The sequence below is a fragment of the Lygodium microphyllum genome, chromosome 18 (genome assembly GCF_053477565.2).
Source record: "Lygodium microphyllum isolate KBCC chromosome 18, Lygodium_microphyllum_v1.1.10, whole genome shotgun sequence".
NCBI classification, from domain to species: Eukaryota; Viridiplantae; Streptophyta; class Polypodiopsida; order Schizaeales; family Lygodiaceae; genus Lygodium; species Lygodium microphyllum.
Window position 1 is genome coordinate 64,172,045 of NC_141152.1, and position 13,355 is coordinate 64,185,399.

The window sequence follows — 13,355 nt, forward strand, 5'->3', positions numbered from 1 at the left end:
ATATTTGATTTAAGTTAAAGACTTCAATATCATCTACTTTTGTTGTACTATATTATACTCCAACACTATTTTGGCAATCAACCTATTCAAAGCACACCACCAAACTATATTATACTAGAGCACTATTTTTTTGGCAATCAACCTATTCAAAGTACACCACTAAACTTACTTATGAATCTTTGACAGCTTGGAACCAATGTCACATGACTCAATGGTGATGTGTCTCCACAAGAGGATGATTGCAAGAATGATTTGGCCAGTAGAATGTAACGTTCCCTCAAATCAAGCAAGATGTCACATAATTGTGGCTGTTTGACAACAATGACATGGCAAAATGAGTTGCAACAATTATACATTGCCACTTAATCCTCAATGCATGGAATTCCCAAGAGAAGTGTAGATTGCAAACAAGTGAAGTTGTAAAGATCAGATTGCCACTTCTTAAAGTCAAGCATTCCCCTTGTGCCAAGCACTAGAGTTACTGATGATGCTTTTTGTGGTGTTAGGGTATCCACTTCAAATTATTTTACCAATGACCTATAGGCTGACCTATCAAAAGAAGTGTGGATTATGTAAAATAACCCAAAATCATAACAAGAGCAGGTGGGCTGCTCATTGGTTGTAGAACATCAAGGCAACTAAGTATCCACACTACGAAGAAGTATACTCAGCTAGCCATTGGATCATAAGAAATATACCGAAATCGATCTTGCGTGACAGCACCGACATACATTTACTGCAGGATGTTGCATAAGTCTGAATTATTCCCCCCATAGAAGTGAGTCGGATAGTACTTGTAATGCAGCTGCACTATGCAAGATAAGTCCATCCTAACATGACTATCTGCAAGCAGCAGTTCAACATGAAATATAGCGTAACATGATTATATTGGTGCTGCAAGATGCACCATTGAGATAAGAAAGAATGGTGATATTCAGAGAGGCTAGGAAATGAGAACAAATGGGAGTGAGCATGCACCATTAACAAATGCAAATACAAGCACAAGTCTCCCACAGCTATTCAAAAGAAGAATGTAGATCACTCGTTTATTTTTTCTTCACAGTTGACACAATTACCCAAGAGATTCCCAAGCCAATAAAACCTTCATTGCGCTGCTGCTTCAATATTGTATACCAATTATTGTTCTTCATCAGTATCTGAGCCTTCAGCTGCAGCAACCAACTGTTGCTCTAGACCATAGTCTGTCCATGGTAACAATGACTGCAAAAATACAAGAAGTGCATTGCGACCTTCTAAAGCAACAGCACGTCCTTGACCATTTTCATCTTCAACAAGATTATTCGGCCTGTTTACATTCTCTCCATCTCCATTGAACATCATTTGTTGGAGTTCCTCGGGTGGAATAGCTGGTGCAGAGTCGGAGAACTCAGAGAAATGCAAATGGCGGTACCTGCACTTATGATTGCAAAATAAGTGCTACAAAAAGTACACTTCTTTTGGAAGTAAAAGCCACTGTCCTACTTTGAGTGGAAATACAGAGTCCACACACACATACACATGCTTGTAAAACCAGATTATGTTATAAATTATGATTTACAGAAAGCCCCTCAATGCAGGGCAAACCAAAGAACTTTACAAGTGGATATTGCATTTGTACAAACCAAAGAGATTCACTAATACAGATAAAGAAATGTTTTACAAGCAAGAATGCAGAAGACCCAATATCTGCACGTGCCAAACATGAGGCATGAAGCCATAATAAGCAACACAAAGAGAAAGCATCAGACTTCCCCCTAGAAATGGTCAAAGATGACAACGATTGCCCGTCTCCATGGTGGACTACATACATCGATCTCAAAACTCCACACGGTCGGCACACTCTCGTCTCAAAAGTAGGCAACTCCACATTGTAGTAAAGGATTGTTTCCCCACAATTCAGCGAGCCTGTCACCTTTCTCACTACTCGCACCTAGTTCAGTAGCATGAGTGCTATCTTGTGCAAGTTGTGAGGTTGCAGTCGACCTGAGGAGCCCAAATAATAGCAGCAAACCTGCAACACCACCATTCCAAGAGAGACGGCCCCCAAAGTTGAGACAACTGGCTTTCTTCCTGACTGCAGGCTCATTGTCACCCAAGTATTACTGCTTCCTCTGTGAGATGATGATGAAGGACCATTTTTTCATGATTCAAGGGATGGTAAATCTTCGTTTGCCAAGGAGATCATGACTCAATGATTTCTCTCCCCCATTGCCATCTCCTGCCCTACTCACCTTTTTCCATAGCCATGCAACCATATTCCAAAAAAACAAAACTATCTAGAAAGCTCTCCTCCTCCACTAGAGCCATTCTATGCAATAAAGCATATTCACAATGCACAATTGCTCTTTCCAAAGCATACTTTCTTCCTTCCCTGTCTTGTACCACCCAATCTTCAAGACAAAATAGCTTCAAATCTTCACACTGCTTCATCCTGAGTATTTCCCATTTCACTAACTTCAGAAGCATTTCAACATCTTTGGAAAACTCCTATTCACTCATAACACAACAGGCCGCTTTGGGACAATGTAGCATGACCTTTCCAAATCCTCTAAGGTATCCATGAAGACACTTCTATCACCACTGCTTGCAGCTTCATTAGCTAATAAGAAAAATTGAAGACACAAGAACGACGCCCCTTAACCCAGCAAATTGAAGCTCCAAAGCCATTGCCCAAAAGTGAATCAACTAAAAGAACCATAAATTTTTTGTAAAAAATGAAGTAGAACAAGGCATCCCAACAACAAGTGGAAAGTTGTTTCAGGAAAACAACTGACACATGCCGCTCTAGCAATTGTGCAATCTACTTTTCACCACCTGAAACCTCTAATCTTTGATCATTAATTTACAGAAGGATTGTAATCAAGAAAAGGACAATCAAGAAGTATCAAATCCAGTGGTAAATGTGGCATCTAGCAGAGAGGTATGCATACCACAGAAGTGGGTCAGCCGAAGAGAGCTGCAAATAGTGCCTGAAACATCTCCATCTTTCCATGCTAGGCAAAGAGATGTGCACAATCAGATAGCCGAAAAGAAAGCAATCAAACAAGCAAAATTGTTTACCACACAACTGTAGGAGAGGGCATGCACAATGCGCACACACGTGTGTTTGTGTGTATCAATGTGCACGTAGTAATCTCCAACAAGAAATTACAATAATATAGAACTCTATGACAGCTACAAATATTTTAGGACAAGTCATCTCTCTCAATGATTTTGAAATCCCAAAGCTCATGATCAACATTGATGGACAAGAAGCATAGGGACCTGCCCTGTTGAGTGTGGCCAACACTCAAATGCAACATCTTGTTGTAATTGAGTGGAATTCAAGCATGAGACACCCTGCATTTGCCATTAACTCAACTATGCTGTGGCCTTGGTGTTTTTTCCAAGAGCAAACCACCTCATATGAAGATCATCATGGATCAAGCTAAGGTTCCTATACTTGAATGAGGTCCCATAACTCCTATGAATCCAACACATGCCATGTTGGCCGTGACACATTAGACCATGTCAAGTAATTTGACCCGGGGTAATGAGTCTTATCACTAAACGCATTCTTGAATAAGGTAAGGGATAAGAGGGGGGTGTTGAGCTAAAAATGCATGACAAATTGATTAGCTCTTCTAAACAGCCCCAAAAATCAAATATTACCAAATGACACATAACAAATTTACAATGTCTCAGACTACTCCTCGGCATCCTACTAGGTCTTATTAGGCTACTCCATCATTGGAGGCCGTGAGGAGGTATTATGGACTCAATGAGGAAGACAACACTCCACCTTCACCTTCTTCTTCTTGGCCACATACATGTTTCCTACTAGACGAGGAGTTCAAAGAATACTTACACATCAAGTATGGCCACAACTACTGCTCTACAACACTTGAGAACCTTCCTTCTAATACATCCAAATCAGTTGGTGGAATTTGCTACCTCTCCAATCACAGAGAACATACCGCATTTGGGACAATTGGCAATATATCTTCTTCATAGACAAATCCAATGTCAAGTTCTCTAACCCTTTTGAGCCATTCAAATCAAAACCTGAAGTGAGCAATACACAAGAGAGATGCAATGGTCAGCGATGGTGATGGCAAATAGAGAGAAAAACGTGAGCAGCAATAGAGTAGCACAAAGTGAGAGAGGTGCAAGATGTGTAGGTACAATAGAGTGTACCTCTTTCATGTTTTTGAGATTGATATATAAAGTACAAATTATAAGTGTGCATTCACACCCATGCACATATAAAAAGAACGGTGCCCTTTATTCCCAACAACCTCCCACCTAAAGGCAGCATGCCTTAAGGTTGAGGAAAAGAATCAACTAAACCTTAAGTATGTACAAAGCTAAAATACATATACTATCCAACTCCCATCATATGTCAGCAATGAGCAAACCGCTCTGTTGGAAGACCCTTCGTGAGAAGATCTCTAGGGTTATCATCTATATATACCTTGACAAGCTCAATGCTTTTGTTGTCAACTACATCCCTAATAAAGTGATACTTTACTTATATATGTTTATCTTTGCATGAAAGATGGGGTTCCATGCTAGCATGATAGTACTCTTAACTATCACAATGGAGGATAGGGATCTTGGTAATGCCAAGCTCTCCCATCAAATATGAAAGCCATAAAGCCTCCTTGCATGCCTCAGTGGCAGCCACATGCTCTACCTTCGTAGTAGACAATACAACACACTTCTGTAGTCGGAGATCTAGAAAATTGCTCCCCTTGTGAAGGTGAATACATACCCTGAAGAAGACTTTCTGCAATCAATATGACCAGCATAGTCAACATCCATAAAGCCAACGATAGATGCCTTCTACTTTCCAAAGCACATGCACAAATTCTGTGTGCCCTTAAGACATCTCATGATGCCTTTCACTGCTTCTCAATGCTTTTTGCCAAGATGTGCCATGTATTTACTAACCACTCCCACTGTAGCAACCATAGCATACATGAAGCTAACCACAGCTGAAACATACAGAATCTTGGCCATTTCAACCTTTTCATCATCAAATGTAGGGTTTTCCTTTGCACTAAGTTTCACACATGGAAGCAACGATACGCTAATTGCTTTCACTCCCTCTATATTAAAATGCTGTAAAATCTTGGATACATACTCCTATTATGACAAATAAAGAGGACCTTTCAATCCATTCCTTATTATACGCATGCCAAGAATGTGATTTGCCTCACCAAGATTCTTCATGCCAAAACTGTTGTGTAGGTTCTGCTTCAATGTGTCCGAAGCATGAACATCCCTACCAGCAATCAACATGTCATCCACATACAAAACCAACATAATAAGGTTGTCATCTACTGTCTTCTTGGTATATAGGCAGTGATCCACTTGACTCCTTTTGAATCCTTGAGATTGCATGAATATATCAAACTTATGATACCATTCACGCGATGCCCATTTCACCCCATACAAGCTTTTGTTGAGTTTGCATACCATCTTTTCCTTCTCCTTTGCCACAAGACCTTCTGGTTATTGCATATATATGTCCTCATGCAGGTCACTATGTAAGAAAGCAGTCTTTACATCCATCTGTATGAGTTCCAATATCTTCACATGCAACCAAGCCCAATATGGTCCGCAAAGTAGTCATCTTGACTACAGGAGAGAATATCTCATCAAAATCAATCCCATACTCCTACTTGTATCCCTTTGCAACAAGTCATGTTTTATACTTTGGCAAAGAACCAGAAGTAACCTTCATCTTGTAAACTCATTTGCATGGTAGGTCTTTCAGCCCCTTGGGCAAATGCACCAAATCCTAAGTGCCATTCTTTTTTAGAGATTCCATCTCTAACAACATAGCTTTATGCCATTTTTGTTGTACCCTTAGTCCATTGCTTCCTTGAAGCATAATGGTTCGCCACAATCTATCAACGTGACATGATCAACAACATAATTTGCACCAGGAACAAACCTATCCAGCTGTTTTGTATTTCTGGTCAATCTACAAACCCAATGATCAGTGTTTGCTAGTTGTTCGACTTGCAAGTCTTCATTAATAGCTTGTTCAAATGGTTTAGCATGCTGTCCTGCTTGTTCTAGCTGTTCTAATGGCACATCTTATTGCCGAAACTATGGTATATCATGGGCAACCTCTTGCTGATCAATTTCAGCATCATTCCCTGCATTTATAGAGTCATTTCCAACGGGTATTTGCTGCTATACAGCAAGCACTCTACTGTCCTACAAGTATCTCTTCTTAGAACACAACCCTTCTGACTTTCTCAATCTTTTTGGGCTGTTTATGCATGCAATCTTCCCAAAAGATAATGTCATTGCTGCGTACATTTTCCTTTTCTCGAGATCCTATAATATATACTCCATTTCACCCTCATCATCATATCCTAGGAAAGCACATTTACAAGACTTTGGCTCCAATTTGCTACGATGTTCCTTGCATATGTGCACAAATGCCTCGCAACCAAGCACTATCAAGTGTGCATACGAAGGTGGCTTGCCCAACCAAACTTCTTGAGGGACTCTCTATTGAGAAATAAGGATCTTGAGCAATGGTTTAGCTATGGTGGTTGAAACTCATAGACTGGAAGCATGATGACTAAGATTATTATTCAAGTGAAGAGTAGACAAAGACACAGACTGAAAGTACAAAGTACATAGCATTGCATTCAAATGATTGTCAAGTACACTCTTTTATAGTTGCAAGATGGTACCACTTTTTCCTCACTCTGCCTATGGGATACAAGGCAACTCTTCTAGACTGTTGCGCGTTCCTTGCCTTACTACTCTAGACAAAGAGGCTATCATAGGAGTAAGATTAGATATTTTTCAACACCCCTCCTCAATCACAACCATAAAAACACAAAGTATATAGAGACTGTCATGAGTAGAACCTTGCTAAGTGTAGACATGGAAAAACCAACCTTATAAAGTTAAGAGGCCATCACAAGGCCTCACTAAGTGTGCAAAGGTTGTAGTGCATAGGTTACATGAGGGTTACAGGGCCTATGATTGGAGCATTAATGCAAGTACATACAAGGCTTAAAAAATTCAGTATGAAGTGTGGGAATAGGACTGATGAGGCTTGTCCTTCTGCTAGAGTGTCTTCTTCTTCATTGTATTTTTCTTCTTTAACAATTGCAAGGTAGACCTTTTGTGATCTTTTCCTGGCATGATAAAATTTATCAATGTGCCCAGTTCTTTTGCAGAAGTCACAAATAATATCTTTCTTCCCTTTGTACTTGTTGTTGACATAGAGCAGTTATTCTTCCTTTCAAGTGATTGCTTCTTCTTAACCTTTGAGTTTCTTCTCTTTTTCAAGGAGTGATGCTTTGATATCTACCAACTTTGGATTTGGCATATTAATTAGTATGGTGGAGACATTACCAAATTCTCGAGGAAGACTCTTAAGCAAGACTCCAATGCATACACCTTCATCCATTTTTAAGTTAATACCTCCAAGTTGAGTTAGCAGACTTTCCATATAATTAAGGTGAGTTGCAAGGGATGTATTAGCCTTCATATCCAACTGAAAAACTCAATTAACAATCCATATTTTGAAGATTTAGATTGGGCACCAAACAGTGTCCAACTGTTCCTAAGTGACATGAGATGTATCACATGTGTCTACATGGTGGATATAACTATCATCAAGCTCAAGCTTAATGATTGCTCGAACTTTGTCATCACTCTTTTGCCAAACTGCTACAAGAGCAGCACCTCTAGGTCTCTTCTCATGTCCACTAGTTATGAACCATAGACTTTTCTTCATGAGGATTACCTTTATCCTTGTCTGCCATGTGTGAAAGCTCGTTTTTTTAAAGTGGCATGACGGTGAATCTTTGCCCATACTGGATGTTTAAGCAGCAGCAAATAATCAGCAAGTGAGTTGAAATTGGATGTGTCAAGAGACACAAGAAGTACTAATGTCAAAAAGCACTAAATGAGTATCAAAAGATACTATGCTTGTTAAGCTTGATGTTGAATCTTTCTCTTCTTGCTGATTTGATTTGCTCGGAACTAAATGGAGCACTAGATCAAAGTGGCAGTGACTTGGTTGAGCTAAGAGAAGTGAGAAAATGAAGTAATAAGTGAGCTTGAAGGTCAATGGCTATAGCTTTTTCTTTAGGATTTCTGATAGGGCCTGGTTTTTTTATTGTAGTAGCATGTAGGATGGATCATTCGGTAAGATGCTTGGCAAGAAAAGAGCTTATGTAGTAGGCTTTAAAAGCCCTATGGTCGCAAGATTGATCACGACCGGTACTGTTCACACAGAGCGTATGATCAGTAAATACGTAAATCTGAACAATGAAGGAGAAAACAAGCAATGCCGAGGCAGGAAGCGCTTGATGTCGTGGTTTGAGGTGATGAGAGGCAGTGCCCTAAATGTAGGGAAAGATCTCTAGAAGAACACCTGTAAAGATATTGCTTTTATGGAGAGATCCAGGAGCTCCAACAGAGCAGGGTACTCGCTGGCTATGGCAATCAAGAGAGGGAGAGTGAAAATGGAGTGAAAGATGAAGTCATCTTGTGTAGCTTAGCTAACTAGGGATTGTGGAGAGTTGGAGAAGCAATATACGAAGCTAAACCAAGCTCACTATGGCTCTGATACCATATTGAGAAACACGGATCTTGAGCAATGATTTAGCTATGGTGGTTGAAACTCATAGACTAGAAGCATGATGATTGAGATTATTACTCAAGTGAATTAGGTTCCAAGATAGATTAGCTTGAACTAATAAACACAATCTTAAGTAGACAAAGACATAGATTGAAAGTACAAAGTACAATAGCATTTCATTCAAATGATTCTCAAGTACACTCTTTTATAGTTGCAAGATGATACCACTTTTTCCTCACTGTGCTTATGAGATACAAGGCAGCTCTTCTAGACTATTGCATATTCCTTGCCTTACTGCTCCATATAAAGAGGCTAAGAGGCTATCATTGGAGTGTGATTGCATATTTCTCAACACTCTCCTCCCTAAAGACCTGTTCGGTGACCGATTTATCAAGTGTACAGCTGTCATAACAACCTCTACCCAAAATCCATGGGGTAAATGCAATATGAGACAGCATGGTATAAACCTTCTACTAAATAGTCATATTCATATGCTCTACAATACCGTTTTGGGGCGGATTATGAGGGGCAGTGAGCTCTCTCTTTATCCCTTTGCTATCACAAAAGGCATGGAAGGCTTTTGACACATATTCCCCACCATTGTCAAAGCGAAGACACTTTAATGTCTTATTGGTCATATTTTCAGCAAGTGCCAAGAATCTTTTAAACTTATCTAATGCCTCATCTTTACGATGGATTGAATAAACCCATACTTTGCATGTGGCATCATCAACAAACATTATGAAATATTTATTTTTCCCTAAAGACAACCCCGGCACCTCACATACATTTGAATGTACCAACTCTAAGGGTGAAGACTTAAGCGAAAGAGACTTTTTATGTGACATTTGAGCATGCTTACAAAATATACAATGATTGCAATGGTCAAAATCAGCGTATCTCAAACATGGCAAATAACCCAAACGAGAAAGCACTTTCATTCCAATTTAACTCATGTATCCCAATCGGCCATGCCAGAAAGGCACACTTGGTTGCTCAATTATAGCAAGAACATGGTCACACATACTAGATACATGTAATGGATACAGAGCATCACTCTTAGAGCCTTTAGCAACAATCCTAGATCCCTTATATATCTTCCATGTCACAAAGACACTTGGTTGCTTGATTATAGCGATAACATGGTCACACACACTAGATACATGTAATGGATATAGAGTGTCACTCTTAGAGCATTTAGCAACAATCCTAGATCTCTTATGTATCTTCCATTTGCCATTCTCAAAAATGATGTGATAGCCTTTACCATTCAGCTGCCTTGTGCTTATCAAGCTCTTCTTGAGCTGGGGTACATGCTTTACATTATACAAGGTGAACATTCAACCGTGCTGAAATGCCAACTACACATTGCCAATCCTTGCAATGTCACATGCATAGTTGTCTCCCAAGTGAACAACATCATGTCTACCACCACTATAGTCAGAAAGCAACTCACGATGTGGTGTCACATGGAATGAAGCACCTAAATGAAGAATCCAAGTGTGTATGTCATCGTCAAAATCTACAATCAATGATTGTGCTCTAGAAGAAGAAGCAAAGAGTATATCACTACCACTTTCACTCTCGTGACTTACTACATTGACTTTTTTTATCCTCACACTACTCTTCTTTGCATGTTGGCTTTCCTTTCTTCTCATCTTTGCTATCATCAATGCTTTTGCCCTTGCCCTTCTCTTTGTTCCACTTAAAGCAATCCCGCTTAAAGTGTCCTTTCTTGCCACAATGATGGCATTCTATATCTTTTCCACAAGACTTGCTGCGTGCTTTGTTTTTAGACTTGCCCTTCTGCTGGGATCCGCCTTCAGTATGCAATGCATTGGAAGACTTGCTTGCTGAATTATTTTGCCTATTTAGCTCTTCCATAAGAAAGAGCTCTCCACATCTGAATATAATAGCATGGCATTGGAGTTACTCATTGCTGTCCTAAAAGTGTTCCAACTCTCAAGCAAAGTGCATAGCAAAAATGTTGCCTTGAACTCTTCATCAATGTTGAACTTCAAAGCAACCAACTAGCTGAAAATAGAGTTAAACTCATTCAAATATACAGACATGGTTGTACCTTCCTTCATACAAAGGTCCATCTATTTCTTCAACCAATAAACCTTGCTTACTGCACTTTGCCTAAGAGTTGGCAAGGACTTGAGCATATAACTCCTCAAGTCTTTGCCAAATTGTTGAGCTAAAAATGCATTAGCTTTACTTAAACAGCCCCAAAACATGCTTAATTAATGAAGAAACCTTGTTTATTTAAAAGAAACATGATCCTAGAGAGTTTTTGTGTCCCATAAGCACAAACCCACTTGGGATGGCCCAAACTTTCTATAAATATGTATACTACCCTCCATTCAGCCCTCAATCTCGTTTTTGCAGATTTCAGGTATTTCAGCTTGTTGCCCACATATCGTTCGCGGAGGACATCTCAGCCGAAGCTGTCCATTGCTGTCTCCATCAGTTGGCGGCTGATTTCCAGCCCTCTTCACGCAGTTTGGAGCCGATTCCAATCAGGCGACTGCTATTCCTGTGCAGACCTGCTACCGTACAACCTGCCGTATCATCACACTCCTGCAATCTGCGTTTTTAGTCTTTTTCTCTCTTGCAAGTTGTCATGCCTACGTTTTTAGTCTTTCTCTCACTTACAGTCTGCGTTTTTAGATTTTCTCTCTCTTACAAGCTGTCCTGCCTGCATTTTTAGTATTTCCCTCACCTGCTGCCTGCATTTTTAGTATTTATCTCTCCTCGCTGCTGTCTACATCAAATCCAACTTCTCACTGATGCGTTCGCTGGTATTCAACATCCGAAGGCTGCCTTGCTGCAATTTGAGATCTATTCAGAGTAGGATACTCTCTCCAGCTCATTACACCTTCCCTGATCCTTGAGATACAGGACTTCGAGGTACAGTATTCATTCACTGCATAGTGTGTTTGCTGCATGAGCATCGTATATTTAGTAGTCACATCACTTCATTCGTTCACTGTGTTCATTATCTCTGAGTTACCCTAACCCTAACTGTGTTCCTTTATCAGTCAATCCTTTCTTATACGATTTCTGTTTATGTTTCTGTGTTAGAGTATTTATTTACATGGTATCAGAGTCTGATACTCTTTGAGAAACCTAGGCCTTTGATCTGAAAACTCTACACAAGAAGCAAGAACAACAGTAGATTCAAATGACTTCGAACACAACAACACCGATTCAGTCTCCAAAACCACCTATGCCAAGAACCGAGCGAGATGGGCCGATCAGCTTACTCCACAAAGTTCTGATATGGTGGAAGACACTTCTGATTACATGGAAGAAAAGCTAGACAAGCTGGCCTCTGAAAAATACAAATTAATCATAGCTTATAGACAAAAGAAGATTGAGGAGCTCGATCGAAGGATTGCCCTTTAAGAAAAACTTCTAAATGAAGGTATATATGAATTTCTCTCTTCACATGTTGTGCATAAATCTAATGATGTTACAAGGCCATCAAGACCTCCATCGGGGATGGGCCCCCCTCTTGGACAACAAGACCCGGAGTATGTTCCTTTCATTCGTCCTCTTTCGTCCACTCTGGTGAAAGGTACTTAAGATTCGTCTTTTGTTCCTTCTTCTTTTACCTTTTTTTCTTTGCAATATTCTAGTAGAGATCATGTGGAAGAAAGAGTCCAGTCTCTTGACTACCGAAAAGGTCCTGTTGAGGACCAATTCTTGTATGTTAACACACATCGTGGGGATTATAAGAAAAAGCCAAGGACTTCTTCTTCTAACCTTCCTTCTTTTCTGTCTACTTCAGAAAATCAGAATGAATTTGGTGTTCATTTTTCTTCATTGCATCATGTATCATCATCTTCACATTTTCATTTCCAATCATTAAATGATAAAAATGAACAAAATGCATCTACACCTCACATACCACATTTTCAAAACCCACCCATCCCACCACATTCTTCCACTGCTTCTCCAATTCCATTCACACCATTTACATTTTCATTTCAAATACCTCATGTCGCATCGCACATCACACCAAGGAGTTATGAAAACATAGACGCATCCTTTAGAACCTCGTCCTTCTCTCAGCCAGGTGGTATTCCACCTACTTCACACACATTTTCGGAATCATTGCAGCTTGGGTATCCCCCCTAGTCTCTCTCAAGTGTAGATCAGTTGACTCCACAGTTTGCCTCCATGGGTTTACCTAGTGGACCTTCTAGTCATACTGTTGTGCCCTAGCCTCACTTTGAATAGGGCTTCCGTGTCCTAGTGCCTCCATCTACATCGGCACCTTATGAAAACATTCATGTTCCAGTACCTCCACCTCAACTGACACTCATTAGACACTCATAGTCTACTTTTGTCTAACCATCTCTACCTCCTCCTTCTACCTATCAGACATATCCACCTCCACCATCTTAACCCCCACCATCTTATCCCACACATCTATTTTACTCCACCTACCCGACACCTCATGATTCTAGCTCATCTTCTGCCAAGCATGCATTTAATGGCAAGACTCGTTTTAACGGATCAAACTTTACCACTTGGTTGAACTTAAAGAGACATGTCCTTGACTCCAAGAACCTATGGATCTTGTGCAAGGGTTGGAACCCCAACCCGATCCCACACTTCTCCCATACGAGGTTGTCCGCTCATGGAAGGCTAGGAATGCCTCCGCTATTGTCAAGCTGATGTAGGGCTTATTGCTTGAGTTTCATTCTTAGCTTCAACATTTTAACTTAGCGTCTGAGCG

General features: G+C 40.1%; 1 protein-coding gene across 1 annotated transcript in view; it reads right to left on the reverse strand.

Moving 5' to 3' along the window:
* Positions 1 to 281: 281 nt before the first annotated feature.
* The window catches only part of LOC148020955 (transcription factor-like protein), a 37,349-nt gene continuing 24,275 nt past the window's right edge, over positions 282 to 13,355 (reverse strand). The window contains exon 4 of the mRNA XM_087698789.1: positions 282 to 1,411. Within this exon, the coding sequence (XP_087554915.1) occupies positions 1,138 to 1,411 (274 nt within the window). The 3' untranslated portion in view covers positions 282 to 1,137. The remainder of the gene's footprint in view (positions 1,412 to 13,355) is intronic.